Source organism: Bos taurus, chromosome 21 (assembly GCF_002263795.3).
Source record: "Bos taurus isolate L1 Dominette 01449 registration number 42190680 breed Hereford chromosome 21, ARS-UCD2.0, whole genome shotgun sequence".
NCBI lineage: Eukaryota > Metazoa > Chordata > Mammalia > Artiodactyla > Bovidae > Bos > Bos taurus.
Window position 1 is genome coordinate 34,208,243 of NC_037348.1, and position 19,843 is coordinate 34,228,085.

At 49.8% G+C, this 19,843-nt stretch overlaps 1 protein-coding gene across 5 annotated transcripts; it reads left to right on the forward strand.

Moving 5' to 3' along the window:
- Positions 1-1,784: 1,784 nt before the first annotated feature.
- On the forward strand, positions 1,785-15,152 carry UBL7 (ubiquitin like 7). 5 transcript variants are annotated; one of them, XR_009492039.1, is made up of 12 exons: positions 1,785-1,827; positions 3,166-3,378; positions 4,953-5,072; positions 8,452-8,534; positions 9,299-9,383; positions 9,884-9,941; positions 10,663-10,796; positions 11,053-11,102; positions 11,339-11,506; positions 12,296-12,418; positions 12,654-14,218; positions 14,903-14,990. XR_009492039.1 is itself a non-coding variant. In XM_005221920.5 (11 exons), exons 1-11 carry the CDS (start codon positions 1,788-1,790, stop codon positions 15,038-15,040), a joined length of 1,212 nt encoding a protein of 403 aa, XP_005221977.1. In that variant the 5' UTR covers positions 1,785-1,787; the 3' UTR covers positions 15,041-15,152. The 5 variants fall into 5 exon arrangements, 3 of the variants coding, with proteins under 3 accessions (XP_005221977.1, XP_024837483.1, NP_001015573.1); XR_009492040.1 differs by having other exon boundaries at positions 1,806-1,877; XM_005221920.5 differs by lacking the exon at positions 12,654-14,218 and having other exon boundaries at positions 14,903-15,152.
- The last annotated feature ends 4,691 nt before the right edge of the window (positions 15,153-19,843 follow it).

Consider the following 19,843-nt stretch of genomic DNA (forward strand, 5'->3'; position numbering starts at 1 on the left):
AATCCTAAAGGAAATCAACCCTGAGTATTCATTGGAAGGACTCATGCTGAAGCTCCAATACTTTGGCCACCTGATGAGAAGAGCTGACTCACTGGAAAAGGCCCTGATGCTGAAAAAGACTGAAGGCCAAAGTAGGGGGCAGCAGAGGATGAGATGGTTAGATAGCATCACTGACTCAATGGACATGAATTTGAGCAAACTCTGAGAGATAGTGGAGGACAGAGGAGCCTGGTGTGCTGCAGTCCACAGGGTAGCAAAGAGTCAGATACAACTTAGCAACTGAACAACAGCAACAATGAGGAACCTAGGCTTTAGGAAAATGGGGTGATATTTGTGAAAATCTCCTATATTGAAAGAGTTCAGTTCAGTCATTCAGTTGTGTCCAACTCTTCGCGACCCCATGGACTACAGCACGCCAAGCTTCCCTGTTCATCACCAATTCCCAGAACTTGCTCAAACTCAAGTCCATCGAAGTCGGTGATGGCATCCAACCACCTCATCCTCTGTGGTCCCCTTCTCCTCCTGCCCTCAATCCTTCCCAGCATTAGGGTCTTTTCCAATGAGTCAGTTCTTCACATCAGGTGGCCAAAGTATTGGAGCTTCAGCTTCAGCATCAGTCCTTCCAGTGAATATTCAGGACTAATTTCCTTTAGGATTAACTGGTTTGATCTCTATGCAGTCCAAGGGACTCTCAAGAGTCCTCTCCAACATCACAGTTCAAAAGCATCACTTTGTCAGTGCTCAGCTTTCTTTATGGTCCAACTCTCACATCCATACATGACTACTGGAAAAACCATAGCTTTGACTAGACGGACCTTTGTCTCTGCTGTTTAACATGCTGTTTAAGTTTGTCATAGCTTTTCTTCCAAGAAGCAAGTGTCTTTTAATTTCATGGCTGCAGTCACCATCTGCAGTGATTCTGAAGCCCAAGAGAATAAAGTCTGCCACTGTTTCTATTATTTCCCCATGTATTTGCCATGAAGTAATAGTACCGGATGCTATGATCTTAGTTTTTGAAGAAGGAGGTTTGGTATTCCCATCACTAAGAATTTTGAATGCTGAGTTTTAAGCCAGTTTTTTCACTTTCCTCTATCATTTTCATCAAGAGGCTCTTTAGTTCTTCTTCACTTTCTGCCATCAGGGTGGTGTCATCTATCTATCTGAGGTTATTGATATTTCTCCCAGCAATCTTGATTCCAGCTTGTGCTTCATCCAGCCCGGCATTTCACATGATGTACTCTGCATATACATTAAATAAGCAGGGTGACAACATACAGCCTTGACTTACTCCTGGCGTAACCTGCGGACTCTGCATGGGTGCCAGGACATTGCGGGAATCGCGGGGCTGTAAACATCATACCTGGAACCCACCTGTCAATGCAGGAGACAAAAGAGACGCCGGTTCGATCGGGAAGATCCCCTAGAGGAGGGCGTGGCAACCCACTCCAGTATTCTTGCCTGGAGAATTTCATGGACAGAGGGGTCTGGCGGGCTGCAGTGCGCGGGGTCGCAAAGAGTCGGAAAGGACCGAAGCCACTTAGCACGCGCGCACACAAACCTCACGTCAGACCCCGTTCCGGTGACCTGCGCCTTGGAAGACTGAGTGATACATAACGCTATCACGCGAAAGCGCGGAGACACCCTCGCGCCCCCATTTTCAAACTGCGGAGTAGCCACACCCCCGGAAACCGGAAGCTTTACAACTAGCTTCCCCTTGCCGGCCAGCTATTTATAAAGGGGCGGGGGGTGGGTGGTGGGGAGCCGCCTCAGGAACTGCAACTCCCAGAATGCAGCGCGGAGCTTCCGGTTTCCGGCGAGAGGACCTGAGTGAGTGTTTACACCGGCGGCCCTGCGGCCGGGTTCCTTCCGCGGGACGGGTGAGGGCGCTGGGTCCCGGGCCGCGCGGGATCGACCTGTGGTGACTAGTTAGCTGGTTCTGTGGGAGTGGTGGGGTCGTCACCCAAGAGATAGTGTCCCTGTCGCAATATTAACTATCAGTGACCTTGGGCCGCTGACTTCACCTTTCTAGATCTCGGTTTCTTCGGCTGTAATATGTAGATGATAATGCCTGTCTCAGAACAGTTGTGAGGATTAAATGATATATAGTATATTAAAAGATCCATTTCCTTCCCTGCCATCAACCTGGAGATGGAAGGTTTGAGGGTGCCTTAGGATCTGCTGCACAGCCTCAAAGCCTTTTCTTTCCTCTTCCGAAGAAGCCACTTTGGAAGCAATAATGATTCTAACAAGGGCTTGTCTTGTCTTATTTCTCCCAACTGCCGGGTTTCTGATTCATTTTCTTGGTACCCATAAATACCGGGCATTGAGTCAATAAAGACAAAAAATTCTAGTCTTTGCTTTCAAGCCTCTAAGAATGAGATGCAGAGACGATTGAGAAGTAAATAGTATAGATATTTGTAACCCTTTGTCATGAGGGAATGTGACAACAACAGAGGGGGGAGAGAGAGAGAGAGAACAGAGGAGGTTGTGTCTGAGTTGCTCTTGATCGGAGTTTGCTTAGAGAGGGAAGAGGGAAGAGGAGTTACATGCAGAGTTAGCAGTTGAGCAGAGTGGGGGAGAGCTTTGTTTTGAATCCAGGCTGGGTGGGGGTGGACTTAAGTGTTGGGAAGGGTGGGGCAGCCCAGAACTCTTGAGAGGGGAAGGCTGGTAGAGAGAACAGATGTGAATGTTTTTGACAGGCTGTGGTGTTTAGACTTATTCACAGAAGTAATTTGATTTCTAAACAGAGGAGTGTATTGATCATATCTGCATTTTAAAATGATGAGTGGCAGCATGGATATTTAACAGGGAGAAGCAGGAGGCAGGGAGCTTCTGGTAAAGTTGTTTTGGTTAAAGCAAAAGTTCATGAAGAAACACGGAGTGTATATAAAGGAGAGGGTTGGATGATCTCATTTGAACCTCACAACGCTCCTGTTAGGTGGGATGGCATTTTTATGTCCACTGTAAAGCCAAAGAGGCTTAGAGAGCTGAAGTTTCCTGCTGCTATAGAATGAGTGAAAAGAGGACCTCAGATTCTAGTTCAGGCCTCCTGATGCTGCATCCTGAGCTTTTCCAACAGTCACAGAGAATTCTCCTTCAACCCCTTGGTGGGGTGGGGGTGGTGTAGGTCTGTCCTTTAACCACTGAGGCTTTGTTGCTTTACAGGGAGAAAGAGAGAGCGCGAAAGAGAGAGGATGTCTCTCTCAGATTGGCACCTGGCGGTGAAGCTGGCTGACCAGCCACTTGCCCCCAAATCTATTCTTCGGTTGCCAGAGACAGAGCTTGGAGAATACTCTCTGGGGGGATATAGTATTTCATTTCTGAAGCAGCTTATTGCTGGCAAACTCCAGGAGTCTGTTCCAGACCCTGAGCTGATTGGTGAGTCTCTGTGGACTGGGGATGGGCTTCTGCTCTGATTTCTTTTGGGGGAGAATCATTCTGGAATCATAAGGGTAAACTAAGAGTTTGGGATTTGTTGTCTTATAATGTAAACACCGGGCTGCCCTGGTGGATCAGTGGTAAAGAATCTGCCTACCTATGCAGGAGTTGAGGGTTCAATCCCTGGGTGGCAAAGATCCCCTGAAGAACGAAATGACAACCCAATCCAGTATCCTTGCCTGGGAGATGCCATGGGAGGGGGAGCCTGATGGGCTACAGTCCATGGGGTCGCAAAAGAGTCGGAAACGACTTAGAGACTAAATGAAAACAAATGTTAACACTGCTTGAAAGTGATTGTTGTTAGGTGAATAGAAACAAATCATATAATAAAACTGTTGGCTGCCATTTTAGTTGTACAATATACTGAACTACTTCATCACAGCATTCCTTAACTATGACATTCTTTGAAAGAGCAAGAACTTGGGTTGGAAGGAGGTGCTGGCAAGGGAAAGGCCCTTAGTATATAGCATTTGAGGTAGGTCTTAAGGGACGGTTAGAAGGATTTTTGGTTGGTTGGTTGGTTAGAGGGAAGGCAGTGAAAAAGGAGAGATGGCAAGGGCATTCTAGTGGAGGAAGAAGGAATTTAAATATAATTTCTTTCTCTTTTTTATTTTTGACTATGCTGTGTGGCGTGCAGAATCTTTGTTGCCTGACCAGGGATCAAACCCTGGACTCCAGCATCACTTTCAGAAAGTGAATATAATTAAATTATATTATTAATGCAATGGCATATAAACTAGAAAAATGGTATAAACTGGCAAAAAGTTTATTTTCAGTCATGCATGCTAAGTCTTTTCAGTTGTGTCCAACTCTTTGCGAACCCATGGCCTGTAGCCCACCAGGCTCCTCTCTCCATGGGACTCTCCAACCCAGCTGGAGTGGGTTTCAGTGTCTTCCTCCAGAGGATCTTCCTAATCCAGGGATCGAACTCACGTCTCTTAAGTCTTCTGCACTGGCAGGCGGGTTCTTTACCACTAGTGCTACCTGGGAAGCCGTATATTATTAATGCAATGGCATATAAACGGGCAAAATGGTATAAGCTGGCAAAAAAGTGTTTTTAGTCCTAAAAACATGGGGTTCATTCTTTTTTATTGTTACATCTTCCCATTCATTTAAATGGTGCAGTCTCCATGATGTTAAGCTCTAGAGTTTTCCTGTGCATAGATTCTGTATTTTATCAATTTGCTCTTGTAACAATTGTTATTAAAATGTATTTATTTATTTTCAAACTTTATTTATTTTGTATTGGGGTCTAGTCCATTAACATTGTTGTGGTAGTTTCAGGTGAACAGTGAAGGGAGTCAGCCCTACATATATATATACATGTATCCATTTTCCCCAGGGCCCACTCCCACCCAGGCTGGCAAAATGTATTTATTAAGTAAGAGTACCGTTTAAAGCATATATCATTCTCTAGCTATCTGTCCAATCAAGATAAGGTTCTTAGGGGACAAAAGTCATTTAAATTATTATGAAGAGTAAAATATAAATGAATGGTTCTTCCCCCCGCCCAGATCTGATATACTGTGGCCGGAAGCTAAAAGATGATCAGACCCTTGACTTTTATGGCATTCAACCTGGATCCACAGTCCATGTCCTGCGCAAGTCCTGGCCTGAGCCTGACCAGAAACCGGGTGAGTGTTGGCTCTTAGACAGGCAGAGCTTCTGAAATATCTGCAAGGGAAGGAGGGTCTGTGTGTCCTTGAGGCAAGGGCCTGGGGGGAACATAGGGGAGATCTACTGAGATGATAATAAAGGATATCTTTATCATTTGTTGGATTAGACACATTGATGAACAGTGTAATTTTTATTTTCTTGCTGCCAGTGGCCACTAACAGTGCCTTCTGTTAGTGGGATGGAGAGTATGTATCTATTTAAATTCCTTTAGGGCAACAGTTTGTTTCTCAGCAAACCTTGTATTTTTTGGTTATTTTTGTTGTCATTAGAAAGAAGCTGAAAACTCCTTGCCCTTTAAATGTTATGGTGTGTTCTCATGTGCGCAAATCTTCCCACAAACTGCCTCAGGCGGGTGGTTTGTTCAGTCACCTCACTCCTGCTAATTTATCTTCCCGGAGTTTGAGAATATTCAAGTAGTATGAACGTAGCTCTTGGAGGAAACATACAAAGCCTCTCAGGCCTTTCTGACTTACTGATAAAAGGTGCTGCTTGGAATTCATAATTTAAATTTCACATCTGTGTTTTAAAAGCCTCCCTGAGGATAAAGCTAAGCTGTGTAGGAGATTAGCTTTGTTAAAAATGGGCAGTTTGGCATATTTTAATAATCTTCACAATTGCTGTGACTGGTTATCAGCTTGAAATTCTCCCTCTTTTCAATTCTAAACATAAAGGACAAAAAGATCTTCTTTTGTACCCTGATGGGAAGTGAGAAAGAGAAAGGCAGTCTCTGGTATCCAGGGGCTGGCCTGGGCTTCAGCTAGGCCTTGAATCGTGAACAATTTCACAGGTCACCAGCATTTACAAGGCTGCTCACTCTGGGGCTGTAACGGATCCAGATAAAAACAAGATTTCTTTTCATTTCTGAACAGAGCCATAAACCTGCACATTGACCAACCACAGAAATGACCAAATAACCCTCTATCCTGCCTATTAGGAGTGACTGCTGTTTCTTCACCAATTTCAGCTTTCATCTTGCTCTAGTTTTCCTTCCTTCTAGATAAGAATTATTAAGATACCTAATCATAAAATCACCCCCACTTCTTGACAGCCTCCAATTCACAACAAAACACTGCTTCTTTAAACTTCCCCCACCGAGTCCCCTAACTAAAGCCCACATCCTCTGAGTCCCTTCTAGCGTGCTCTTGTTGAGATGCCCCGTGGTTCTGGTGGTGCGCGTCCCCTCTGTAAGAGCAGTAACACACCTTGCACAGCTGCAGGTGTGCCCCTCTGGTCTTTGGCTGGAGGGGATTGACAGACGGAAAGGAGCATTTGTTGCTTCTTCCAGCCAGATTGTTGCTGTTTGATATCTCATTTAATCAAGTGGCTCAGCAGGTCAGGTAACAGTATTAGCATTTTATACATGAAGAAAAAGAGAGTTAGAAAGATATTCATTCAAGGTCATCTGCTTAGAAAAATGAATGCAAAAGCTGGGATGTGAATCCAGATTTTCCTGGCTCAAGAGTATTCTTTCCACTGGGCTGGCTGCCTCCCACTTCCAAAGGATGAGATTAGCTCAGAGACATTAAGAGACAACCTGTAACTCTTAGCTGATTATGAGCTTAAGATTTCAAGTCCTTTTTATCCCCTGGAAATTTATTTTTGAAACAAACGGACTTTTTATTCGGAGGTGAAAATAAACTTTTAGATTTGCAAAGACATTTTTGTGGTGGCATTTTAGATATTTTATCCTTGAGTGTCCTTTCAAAAGGAAGCACATTTCTTTATCTTCCACCAGATTAGATCCTGTAGGAGGAGAAAAGTGTCAGTTGCTTCCTTCCCACCTGGATCCCTTTGGTGGTTCTCTGCAGAAGGTTGCACATCCCTTTAGGATCTCACGTAGGCCTGCTGTTTGAGCAGGGGTGTGTACCCTGGGCTCCAGCATAGAAACAGCTTAGTGTTCTTCGAAGCACCTCATGCTTGTATTCTCCCAAGCCTTTGCGCTTGTTCTCGTTTAGGCCTATAGCACCTCTTCCCCTGGTCACTGTCTGTTCTACCTTCAATACTCTTCTCAAACGTTCTCTCCGGGGGCTGTGGGCCTCCATGTGCCTAATGCCCTCACTGTGGTCCATGTCTCTGTTGTGGAAGCCCTTAGCATGGTATTTGGTAATTGTGTGTATGTGTCTTTGAGTCTGTCTCATTTCTCCTCCTGTCTTTAAGAGTTCCCTGATGGCAGGGACTCTTACTTTTTACATTCCTGTGCCTTGCACAAAACAAGATTCACTCCAAAAGCGTGGAGTAAATGCTTAGCACAAATTTGTTTAACGAATAAGCCAGGTAACTTACTTCAGGTGAATATTTTTCAAGAGACAACCCTCATGATTAGAACAATAGGTAAGGGTGTGGTTGCCACACAGAACCCCAGGGGTGCCATTCTCTTTTTACTTTGGAAATCATGCCTTTGGAGTTGAGCAGTGCAAGGCCACATAATCACAAGTAGCCTTCTTGGGTGAGGGTCACCACACTTTTAAAAGTGTGATCCAGGGTGGACTTCCTGCCTACTCCCCCTTGTTTTACCGGAATTTCTATGAAATGGGCGGATGTCCTAAATCTATGAAATGGGCGGATGTCCTAAATAGTAAAGTGACCAACTAAAACTAAGAAAACTGCTAGACTTTCCCATTTGTATGAGTCATAACGTCCAAAGATCAAAAAGGAACTTTGAGTTCTAGTGACATGCTTGTTTTTGGACGTGTGATGAAAGTTTGTTCAGAAGCCTAGAGGTACAATGTTGTCTTGGTCCTTCTTGTTATTTGTTTTTTTTTTTTTTTTTAATCAAAATAATATTACAGAGGCCTGAAAGAAAATACCCAGGAGAAACCAGTTACCCTCCCGATCCTGTCACCTTGGCTTGTTCCCGTCCAGCCTTGGCCCACACGCACACTGACATCTCATAAAGTTTTACTAGAGAACACCCATACAACTTTATGTTCTATTTCTTTCTCTTAACATATTGTGTCAACATGGCTCCATATTGTTCAGATGGCTTGCAGCACTTATTTTAAATCACTGCACAAAAGTCTACTGAGTTCATTATACCCTCCTCCTTTCCAAGTGTGAAAAGTCTAGAATTCCTGCAGTGGGATGTTGATCAGAACAGTCTTTTTCCTAAGGTAAGAGTCTCCTCTGCTAGAACTTGAATTTGTTTATCTACCAAAGAGACTTAAAAAGAGAGTGCAGTTTTCATGTGTGTGGTGTAGCTTTTTTTGATCGGATGCCCATTCTTAGTGGGGTGAGGAGGGAAGAGAACCCGTGCCTGGACTCTGGCTGAAGCGATGCTCTGTGTCTGTGGCAGGGGTGAGGCCCTGGTCATAGGGTAACTGAGTGTCTCATCCCCAGAACCTGTGGACAAAGTGGCTGCCCTGAGGGAGTTCCGAGTGCTGCACACTGCCCTGCACAGCAGCTCCTCCTACAGGGAGGCGGTGAGTGTGTGCTGAACCCTCTGTGAGACTCCTGGCAGGCCTGCTGGAGAGGGGTGATGCAGAGAGGGAGCCGGAAGCTGGTTGCCATGGCTCCTCAGAGTTATTGGGGAGGTTTCGCCATGTCTGTGGGTCCCAGTCGAACCCTGTCTTCCCCCAAAGAGGCTCTCAGCTAGGCATTGTTGATTCCCTCTAATGATAGTGATACAGCCTCTCCTGATATTGGCCTCATGGAATGAATATAGTTACAGTCAAAGGATCCGTATGCTGTTTCTGCTGGGCCTTATTCTTTGGCTTGGACTGAACTGCTTGCCCACCGCTCCTTCCCAGGATCCCCTCGCTGGGAAAATGCACTGTTGACTTTCCATAGGAGAGTTGATAAGCAAGATGAAGACAGCTGCAAACTCCCAATATATATAAATGAAAAATGATAGTTGTTTGGAGATTGAAAAGGACTTTTGAAATCTAGAGAAACCTTTGTTATTGGGCTTATAATAAGAGCTTTTGTTGTGAAAGCATTAGAACTAGAAATGGGGGTAAGGACCATAGATTGAAGGCTTATTGTGATCTTGCTTTTATGCTGTTTCCCCTCCAGTAAGCCATGATCTCAGAGAAAAAAAGAGGTTCATCTCTTCCCTGGGGCTATTGTTCCAGTATGGTGGTGTGTGTGCAAGCACTTAGAGGAAGGAAGTACTTCAGCTGTGTGTGGGTATTTCTGAGTGCACCGAGCTAGTGGGAGTGCTCAGCTCCCCCCATTTCTCCTGCAGGTCTTTAAGATGCTCAGCAATAAGGAATCTCTGGATCAGATCATTGTGGCCACCCCAGGCCTCAGCAGTGACCCCATTGCTCTTGGTAAGTGCAAGGCTGAACTGAAGGAAATAGGAACTGTTGAAGAAGGAGAAGCCAGGAGGAGGCAGTTACCTTAAAGAAGCTTTGACACTTCATGTGAAGATTCGCTGGTCTTGTGGCAGGAGGCAGAGTAATCCAGATGTGTTCCATATACCCAACCCTCCAAGAACTGCAGCCCCACAGAGAAATCGTGGCCTAAGTAACACCAGAAGTGAGACTGTGAGGAAGACATGTGAGGGCAGCAGTTAGCCCAAACCACAGCAGTCAGGGAAGCCTTCCTGCGCACCTTGATGGACAAGGGGAGAGCCTAGAGACACGGGGAAAGAGGCTGGGGTGCTGTGCACAGGATGTAGCCTCCGTGCAGGGGCCTGGGGAACAACATGAAGAGCACGTGGGTTGTGCTGCTGGCACGTTGTTGCCCCACTTTCCACGCATACCCCTGTTAAGCTGGTTGCCTCAAGCCCTCTCCACTGGATCTGGCTAGATGTCCTGTTTTCCTTCAGGGGTTCTCCAGGACAAGGACCTCTTCTCTGTCTTTGCTGACCCCAACATGCTTGATACGTAAGTATACCCGTCTTACTAAGGGCACTTTTTCTCTCCTCATGGTCGGGCCAGAAGCCTAATGGTCGCCCTGGATTCTGCTCTTGGAGCCCATCCCCCAAATCTCTCTTCTGAATGTGTCAGGAGGTAGGGAGGAGCCAGGGCTGGAGGAGGGGGTGGGGGTGGGGGGAGGTGAGGACAAAGCCCAAGGGCAGGGGCAGACAGAGGTGGGGTGAAGCAGCGTCCTAAGGGAGGTGGCTTTGCAGGCCAGGCTCAGTTTAGATCTCATTCAGTAGATATTAGGGAGACTGTGAAGGATTTTAAGCTGGGAAAGAAATAGGTGCATACGTCCCAAAATTTTAGAGTTGGAAGGGAAAGTAGAGGTTATGTCCCTTTATCTTCAAGTGAAGAAAACAGCCAAACCCTCGGGAGAGGAGGGACCACTCAAAGACTTCCCAGTGAAGTGGTGTTGGAGTCAAGACAGGAGACTACCCCTGAGCCTCTGGGCTGTGCGTGTCCCATCATGCATTGCCAGAGAGGAGAGTGAAGCATCTGTGAGGGCCCCAGGGTAAGGCAGAGCAGCAGGAAGACATGCCGCCTGGAGGGAGGTGCTGAAGACTGGGAAATTTAAGGACAAGCAGGGGTGACTTGACTGTTAGGAGGGGCGCCCAGAATTCCTGTCAAGCCCAAGGATGCTCTTTCCTTCTTAGTCACCCTTGAGTTTCTTCCTGCTCCATCTCAGGTTGGTGCCTGCTCACCCTGCCCTGGTCAATGCCATTGTCCTGGTCCTGCACTCGGTGGCAGGCAGCACCCCAATGCCAGGGGCCGACTCCTCTTCCCGGGGCATGCCCTCCAGCGCCTACCGGGACATGCCAGGTGAGCCTCTGGACTGCGGGATGCAGGCCCCTGGGGAATGGGCGGTGGCCCAGGGCTTTGCTTTACTCGCAGCTATGTATAGTGCTGGCAGAGGGTGTTCCTTGGGAACTCTGGGTTTGAGTCAGGGAGAGCATCTGTCCTGTAATTTTCCAGGGGAGAGATGAGAACATGAATTTGGAGTAACTAGTGCCGAGACGCTGGAGCAGCACCTGTGCCTTCCTGTTCCTCCTCCTGAAATCTGTCCTTCCTTCTCCAGGTGGCTTCCTGTTTGAAGGGCTCTCTGATGATGAGGACGACTTTCACCCAGTAAGTGACGGGCTGCCCGCCATTTGGGGGAGATGGTGCTGGGGAGGTGCCCTCCTCAGGACCTGGCACGCCCAGCAGGGGGTGGTCAGAGGCCCTGTGGGGGCCCAGGTCCGCCACACTATTGCTGTGACCCTGGCAGCCTGGGGAGTCTCCCCAAGAACTGTTCTTGGAGCAGGGGTGGGGTTCTGAAAACCACTCAGGGCTTCCCCCCTGATCTGGGCACCTCCCTTGTCCAGAGTGCCAGGTCCACGCCCTCAAGCAGCACCCCCAGCTCCCGCCCAGCTTCCCTGGGGTACAGTGGAGCTGCTGGGCCCCGGCCCATCACCCAGAGCGAGCTGGCCACTGCCCTGGCCCTGGCCAGCACTCCGGAGAGCAGCTCTCACACGCCGACTCCTGGTACCCAGGTATGGAGAGAGGGTGGGAAGGTCCAGGCCAAGCCCCCAGGTATGGAGAGAGGGGTGGGAAGTCCAGGCCGAGCCCCCAGGTATGGAGAGAGGGGGTGGGAAGGTCCAGGCCGAGCCCCCAGGTATGGAGAGAGGGGTGGGAAGTCCAGGCCGAGCCCCCAGGTATGGAGAGAGGGGGTGGGAAGGTCCAGGCCAGGCCCCCAGGTATGGAGAGAGGGGTGGGAAGTCCAGGCCAGGCCCCCAGGGAGAAGGGCCCAGTGGTAGAGTGGGTTTACCTTTGCTGATCCTTGTGCTCCATCTGCTTTGATCTGAGCTCTACCTGGAGCCCCAGTGGGTTTCCCACTGCAGCTCAGGCGACCTCCCCTCACCTGCCTTTAGGCTCAGAAGTCTGGGGCTCATCCTAGGCCTGACTGACTCTTCTCAGCAGTTGGAAGAACCTCATGTCGCATAATGGTTCCTTACTTATTCCTGAAAGTGGCCAGGCGTATATCACAGGCTTAAGCATTCCTGGTGATAGTCACTCCAGCCAGCAAAGCCATCTTTCCTCTGCCAGTATGGGTCCTAGGCTCGGTCAGGGGTCCCATTCCATCTCCGTGGAGCAAGAGAGTACAGAACCCTTCCTGCGCACATAGAGAGCTTTAAGGTGGCTCTGTGGCTGTCTCCTGCTGGCCCCTGCTGGGAGGCAGTGGTGAGGCACGCAGGGCACCGTGGGGCGATGTGACGGCAGTGGGTGTGTGCTGGGAGACTGGGGTGGCTCTGAGGGTGGCACTGACCATGGTCTGTCTCTAGGGCCACTCCTCAGGGACCTCCCCAATGTCCTCCAGCGTCCAGTCAGGGACGCCCATCACCAACGATCTCTTCAGCCAAGCCCTGCAGCATGCCCTGCAGGCCTCGGGGCAGCCCAGCCTTCAGGTCAGTCTTCCCCCTTCTGATGTTCACATGGCTTCTTTGGTATTTTGGATGCTGAGCTTTCCTCTGTCCTCCGGAGGCCCGTTCCACTTGGCCTGCTTTGCTGCAGGAACAGCTGGGGCGTGGCAGCGTGACAGGAGAGGGTGCTCCCAGCAAGGGCGGGTGTCCCTGCAGCTTCCACTCCTGCACCCAGTGCCCATGGCCTGGCTCCACTGACCGCCTGGCTTGGGTATTTCAGTGGCTGTTTCAGTTGAGGAGTCATTCGTCCATCCTGTGAGCATTGACTGAGCCTTGAGCCTGTCTGGTCCAAGCTTGGTCCAGCTCCTGGGATAGTGATGAGCCAGTCCTCATTCCCGCCATGGAGGGGCGCCAGACAGTCACTGAACTGAGGAACAACAGGGTGAGAAGCTGGCCCAGGCTTGAGGTCAGGTAAAACTTTTCTGAGAAAGTGGTTTTGTACCTACTGTCAAAGAATTATTTAAGGTTAGCCAGGCAGAGAAGGGGATGTTTGGTTGAGGGGATGTGGTGTCCCGGCAGAGGCAGCTACCTGTGTGAGCGAATGTGGAGGTACACAGGACAGATTGGCAAGAGCAGAGGCAATATCCACGATGAAAGATCCTGAGATGGGGCCAGAGTAAAGCAGAGCAGAAGCCGGAGTGTGAGGGCCTTGAGTGCCTGCGTAAGGAGATGAGGCCTGTCCGGCGGTCACCAGGGAGCGATACCATCCCCCCTGCCTCGTGGAACACAGAAGCTTAGCTAGCAGCTACGTGTGTGACCCAGGGGTTCACATTTTATTGCACGCCTCTGTGCACAAGCTGTTTGCTTTACTCTCTTTTGTTTGCTGCTAAGCCTGGGGCATGAACGTCATTTCTGGAACTGGTCCACGGTCATGAACTGGTCCAGGTCATTAAATGACAGGGACAGGGTCCGGCCCATGTGGTTCTCACTGCCCCATGTGGCTCGGTGGACAGTGAGGGGAGCAGGAGCAGGACCTGGAGACAGTTGGTCTTTTTGGTTCCTTCATCATCTGCAGCCTGATGCTTGTTCATTCTGCTCTTCAGCTCAGAAATCTTTATGTCTCCACCTGGCCTGTAAACGAAACTTGAGGCGGTTTCTGTGGTTTTCTAAAACTCCTCCACATCCTCACCCTTGCTTGCCTGCTTCTTTGAATTTGCATTTCATCATCACTGCCTTCTCCTTCCCACAGTGTGAACACATCCTTTTCCCTAAGGTGCGTACTTCCTCTTTCATGAGTCAGAGATATTGAAAACACTAAATTTCTTTAAATCCATATAGAAGGTCATTCATAGCTGAAAGTCAAAAAATCAAGGAACCATTGTATAAAGAGCAACATATATTTTGAGTTCATAAATGTGAAAATTTCTGCAAAGCAAAGCAAAGCAAACCAACGTACAAAAAGAACAAGCGAAGTCTGAAAGCTGATCACAAACCAGAAAGAAATCTGTAACGCAGACCAGACAAAGGGCAAAACCTCCCTGAATTGAAGTTCTAGTGATTTAGGACCAACAGCTCTGTAGAAAAGCAGGCAAAGGATAGTAACAGACTGTTCACCAAGAAGGAAGTACAGATGGCCTGTAATTCTTTGCAGTCCCATTGCTCGGAATTTATCCCGGAGATGTATGTGCATGCAGAGGGTGACATTTGTACAGAACCAGTCACCACAGCGTTTCTATAACGGCAAAGACTAGAAGCTGCCCTCCTGTGGTACATTTCGGGACATCCACAAGCGTTTTCTATGATACCTTAATATGATAGGAAAAAAGGAGCGATAATAAGAAAAGGGTAAGTATAGGAATGTGTATTTATATTTCCTCAAAGAAAATAAAGTAGGTTATCAGGAATGGGGGAGACGAGTAGATGAGTGTGAGACTTTTCACAGTGTGGTGTTGGTGGTTTAGTCGCTCACTTGTGTCCGACTCTTGCAACCCTACAGGGTGTAGCCCACCAGGCTCCTCTGTCCATGGGATATCCCAGGCAAGAATACTGGAATGAGTTGCCATTTCCTTCTCCAGAGGATCTTCCTGACCCAGGAATCGAACCCGGGTCTCCTGCATTGCAGGCAGCCTCTTGTAGTGCAGGTGGATTCTTTACCAACTGAGCCACCAGGCACTGTGTATCATACTAAAACAACAAAGTAATTTAAAAGTGTGTGTGTGTGTGTGTGTGTATAGATACAGCAGAGAAAGAAAGTAATCTTTTGAAATTTAGACATTGTATACTTTATGCTTTTTCTTTTTGATCTTTATGATACATTTTCCCCTTTTTTTTTTGGAAAAACTTTTAATTTGTTCCTTAAACTCTCAGGCCTCTCCATAGACCTCTTCCACAGTCCACAGACCTTGATGTGCTGTGTTGTATGGAACCTCATGTCAGCAGCTTTCCTGGAGGAACACACCTTCTGCTAGAGGTGAACAAGTCTCTGTAGGATCCTTACTGACCTCTCCTCCCTGTCCTGTCTTTCTGCAGAGCCAGTGGCAGCCCCAGCTGCAGCAGCTAAGGGACATGGGCATCCAGGACGATGAGCTGAGCCTGCGGGCCCTGCAGGCCACCGGGGGGGACATCCAGGCGGCCCTGGAGCTCATCTTTGCCGGAGGAGCCCCGTGAACTCCCTGTTCCACCTGAACCCCCAGCAAACTGCTAAGGTGGCTGCCCATGGGAAGCACTCTTGAAGGTGCCCCGTCTCTACTCGCCCCAATACACCTGATGGTCGACCTTCTGTTTTGTTCATTGTGTGGCCTTTCTGGCTGATGTGAGTGGGTAGAGGTGGTGGTGGGGCAAGCGTGGTGTGTGCGTTCTGGTGCCATGGCATCAGCTGGGCCCCGGGTGGAGAAGCTGAAATCTGTGTCCCGAGATGCCGCGTGATGCCCACACTGGTGTTTTGGCAGAAGTTTCCAGTGATAGCCTCCAGGCCCTTTGGTGCTCTGGGTGTGGCCTCCTCCGAACGTGCCCAGGGACTGCTGCCCAGTCTCCAGGGTGGCTGCTGTGTTACGGCTGTGGCCAGAAGAGCCTTGTGCTCCTGGGATGACCAGTCTGAGGAATGGCCGAGTGGAAGCTCACCCCCTCATCCCCCGCCATTGCTCCCTCTCCCAAAGGCTTGTGAAAGATTCCTTGTCCCTCTCCTGGCCAGTCTCACCATGCACTCTGATGCCCGCTCTGTAATGATGCCGGGATCCAGGCCTCAGAGCCATGCCAGGAGGCAGGGCCCATGTCTCTGTCCTGAAGGCATAAATACAAGAGCAGTTAAATAACAATACTAAACAACAACACCAACACCAACAGGGCCCAGCTTTCGTGTTGCAGAGAGGGCACCAACTCCCAAGCTGCTGCTCCATCTGCCTGAGCTCTCGTTCCCCTTGGCACAGCATTCCCTGGTGCGTCGCAGACATGTCCAAGTTGAGCGAGTGGGTTTCATGTGCTTTGAATACTCTGTCAGGAAAAAACCCTTCCCTTCAGCTGGTGTTTCGGTGGGAAGTTGCTCAGAGGGCTGCTCCTGCCATGTGCCTTTGGCAGAGATTTCATCTGCAGCCTCCATGCTTATGTCATTCATCTTCTGCTTGTCACCTCATGGGACAGAAGATTTACCCCTGATTAGGACTGCCTGCTCTGTCCTTGCTTCCTCAGAACATTTACCTCTTAGCTCCCTTTCTGTCTTAAGGGACCATACAGAGCAAGCCTGCTCCCTCTGCTCTGTGAGCTGGGCTTCAGTTCAGGAGAGATGGGCTTCCCAGCTGGTGCGGTGGTAAAGAATCTGCCCGTCAGTGCACGAGAAGCGGGTTTGATCCCTGGGTTGGGAAGATCTCCTGGAGTAGGAAATGGCAACCCATTCAAGTATTCTTGCCTGGAGAATTTCATGAGCAGAGAGGAGCCTGGTGGCCTACGGTTCATGAGGTCACAAAGAGTCGGACACAATTGAGAGAATGAGCACACACAAGGAATTCACTTGCTCTTGGACATGTCCTCCTGGATTTGGCCCCTCGCAAGTCCTGTTCCTCTTTCCAGATGGCCTCCAGTCTCGGTGACACTTTACAGAGAAGTCCTTGGGAGGCTCCACTGTTCCACATGTGGTCTGAACATTGTTTGTTCCTTCCAGAAAATGGGAAGTCTCCACATCTCCCGAGAGCTAATGTTGAGGGGTGTTTGCATTGGCTGAAAGGACGCAGAGCTCGCCAGGCCTCTTCGTGCCTCACTGGTCTGCCTGGAACCCAACTGCCTCTTTGTGGTCGGGAGCAAAGACCAGGAAGCTCTGTCTCTGAACCTGATGTGTCTGGCTTGTTTGTGATGGAAACAAAGGCCAGTTCCATCCTCACAGACTTGTCTGGTCAAATGGGGCTGACACAGCCCTTCCCGTCTCCATGATACAGCCCGCCTTGAGCTGGTTTCCGTCCTGTGGCAACTTGCCCCCGGCCCCCAGGGACTGTGCTAGGTCTCCTTGACACCCCCGGCCCATTATGCTGTGGAACACGTGGGTCGCCTTGCCCTGTCCCTGGAACTGACTCCCAAATACCAGTTATACTGCTTCCCAGAATTGAACTGTCCCCACAGTTTCCCTTTCCCTTCTTTGTCAGCTCTTTCCTCCAGGGTCTGGGTATGTTGGCTTTGCTTCCTGTAACCATGTTTTAAATAGTAAATTTTGGGTCTGATAAGTGCCCCCACTGAGCCTGGGGCTTTCCAAGGGCTAAGGACTCCTTCCTCACTATTGTCCCCTTTATCCTTTCAACAAACATTCATTCAGTCTCTACTCTGTGCCAGTTAAACATGACAAGGGCCTTGCTCTCACAGAGCCGTGCCGTTGGTAAAACAGACAAGCGTGTTTACACTAAGCCTGATGAGAACAGGCCAGGCCGGTCCTATGGGCTTGGGCTCATAGGAAATGGAGCTCAGTTGGTTGGGTTAGGGTAGGGTGTGTGTGTGTGTGTGAGGGACAGCTGCCTGGAGAAGGTGGCATCTGACGTGAGGCCTGCCGCAGGTGAGGAGGAATTGGGCCAGAAGGTGTACATTCAGAGTGGGCAGGGAGCGGACAGGACACGGCTCCTGGAGCCCTGGGTGTGAGGGTGGACTTCAAGGTAGGCAGAGGCTGGAGCGCTCTCAGCCTTGTAAGGAGTTAGGACTTATCCTAGGGGCAGTGGATGTCACAGGAGAATCTGCATCGGGGGGAGAGCTGGGTTTACATTTTAGAAAGGCTGCTGGTTGCTGTGTTTGAAGAGATGGGGAGTGGGGCGAGCTTGGGCAGGGGAGACCAGTGAGGAAGCTGTGATCCACTTAGAACTGACAGTGTGATGGGCAGTATGGCAGGTGTGGAGAAGCGTGGGTGGGGCAGGAGACTTGAGTCAGCATTGACGGCTCATCTTGGCAAAGGTGAGTATTATGATTAACTCCATTTATCAGATGGGGGCACCAAGGTTGAGAGGTTACCTGTCCCCAGTGCCATGGTGGTGCAGTGGGCAGATCAGCCTTGGAAGCTCAGGTCCACTTACTCCAAAGCTGGCAACCTTCCCACTGCTGCCCATGGCTTCTGAGAGAAGTGGGAGGTGGGGTGGGGGGGGTCTCATCAGGCTGAGGAGCTAAGGCTTCATCCTGAAGGCAGAGAGCAGCCCGTGGATGACTCTAGGCAGGGCAGTGGAGGACCAGACTCGTGTGAGAGAATCTGACAGCTGCGTGGAGGCTGGATTTGTGGGAAGTGAGACTGGGAGTGGGAAGCCAGCTAGGAGGCTCACTGCCTGCAGATGGGACACGGTGGGGGCCTCGACTAGAGTGCAGCAGGGGGCTGGGAGGAGGAGAGGGATGTGAGATGTGAAAGACCAGATCTGGGGGGCAGGCAGGATGTGAGTGGGTAGAGGGTGGTGCGGCAGGAGTGAGGTATTGGGCTTGGGATTTGGCGTACAAGACCAGTTGGGATATACTGAGCTGGAGGGGCCATGAGACACCAGTTGGGGGTGTCTGGGAGACAGCTGGAGGTTTCTAGGCTGGAGATAATGATCAGGAAGTTTTAAATTGAATAGGCCTGTGTCAAGAGAGAAGGGCATTCAGCTTTTCAAGGAAAGGCAGGAAAAGGGACATCCACTAAGGAGTTAGACTTTATAATAAATAGTGACTGTTGGACGTGGGACCCGGAAGGAGATGATGGGCTGCTTCTGGGAAGGCTAGAGCAGGAGTCATCAGAGCTGGACAGAAAGAAGCTGGAAAGAACTGGACAAAAGGGGCATGGTCAGGTGGTATGAAGTACCACTGAGAAGTTTGGTGACCCAGGGGCTGATATTGGACTTGACTGCTTGAGCTATGGTGACCTTGGCACAGAGCCCAGTTGCAGGGGTTGAGGCCTGACTAGGTGGGGGCAGCGGAGGCAGGGAGGACAGAGAACCCTGGAGTACCTGACCAGGGAGAGGGTGGTTGGAGGGAAGATAGGATAGAGAGTGAGTGTTTGCAGTTCAGCAGAGGTGAAGTTGGAATTGATCACAAGAACTTTTCTAGGAAGCGAAGGGGAAAAAAAAGGAAGCGACCCCAAAATAGAATATGCAAATATGCAGAGATGGGTGAGTTTTCTGAACAGATCCCTTCTCCTGATATAACTCAAATTTGGCTGGGCTGGCATGGGGCTGGGCTGGCACAGCTTGCTGGGCACATGGGCCCCAGTTCTGCTCCTTGCCTCAGCCCCATATGGCCTGGGCCCCCGACCAAGCTCTGAGTCCTACCCTGAGGTGGCCTCTCGTAGCCTCTGCCACAGCCTTTGGCAGTGAACGTGTGTTGAGGAAGGGGGGGTTGGGGGGTGGTATTTAGGCCTCCCTCTATCTGCTTATCCAGCCTCTCCAAACCCGCTCTGGCCCTGGGTTGAGGTTGGATCAGCTTGGCTGTGCCCCTGGCTCCCCTGGGGCCGGCCATATTTTGGCTCTTATAGACTGCAGTTGCTGGTAACAGAATTCTGCCTCCTGTATGCCTGAAATGCCTTTTGCGGAGGCCCGGACACTGCCCTACCCACCTTGGCAAAAGCAGCTCACAGCAATGCAGGGCAACAGTATTCATTTATCAAGCACCCTCTCTGTGCCAGTCACTGAGCTAGGCACTCACATATGCCATCTCAGTTGATCCTCACAACAACCCTGAAAAGTAGACCTTATTATCCCCATTTACAGACGAGTGCATCCCGTTAACCAGACGTGACTGTGCCAGGAAACGGGCCGAGCTAGAACTTGGGCAGGATTGTGTCCACGCAATTCCATCAGTGCACGCACCTGGGGCCTCATGCCTGCCTGGCAGGCCGGAAGCCACTCAAAGGGCCTGAAGGGTCTGCTCACTACTTATCCTTCCTGGAAGTGGAAGCCTGAGTCCTGGAGGGAAATCAGGCTTCTAAGTCAGACTGACTGAAGTGTAGGTCTCTTTTCCATGGAGAGCCTAACCTCTTGGAGTCTCAGT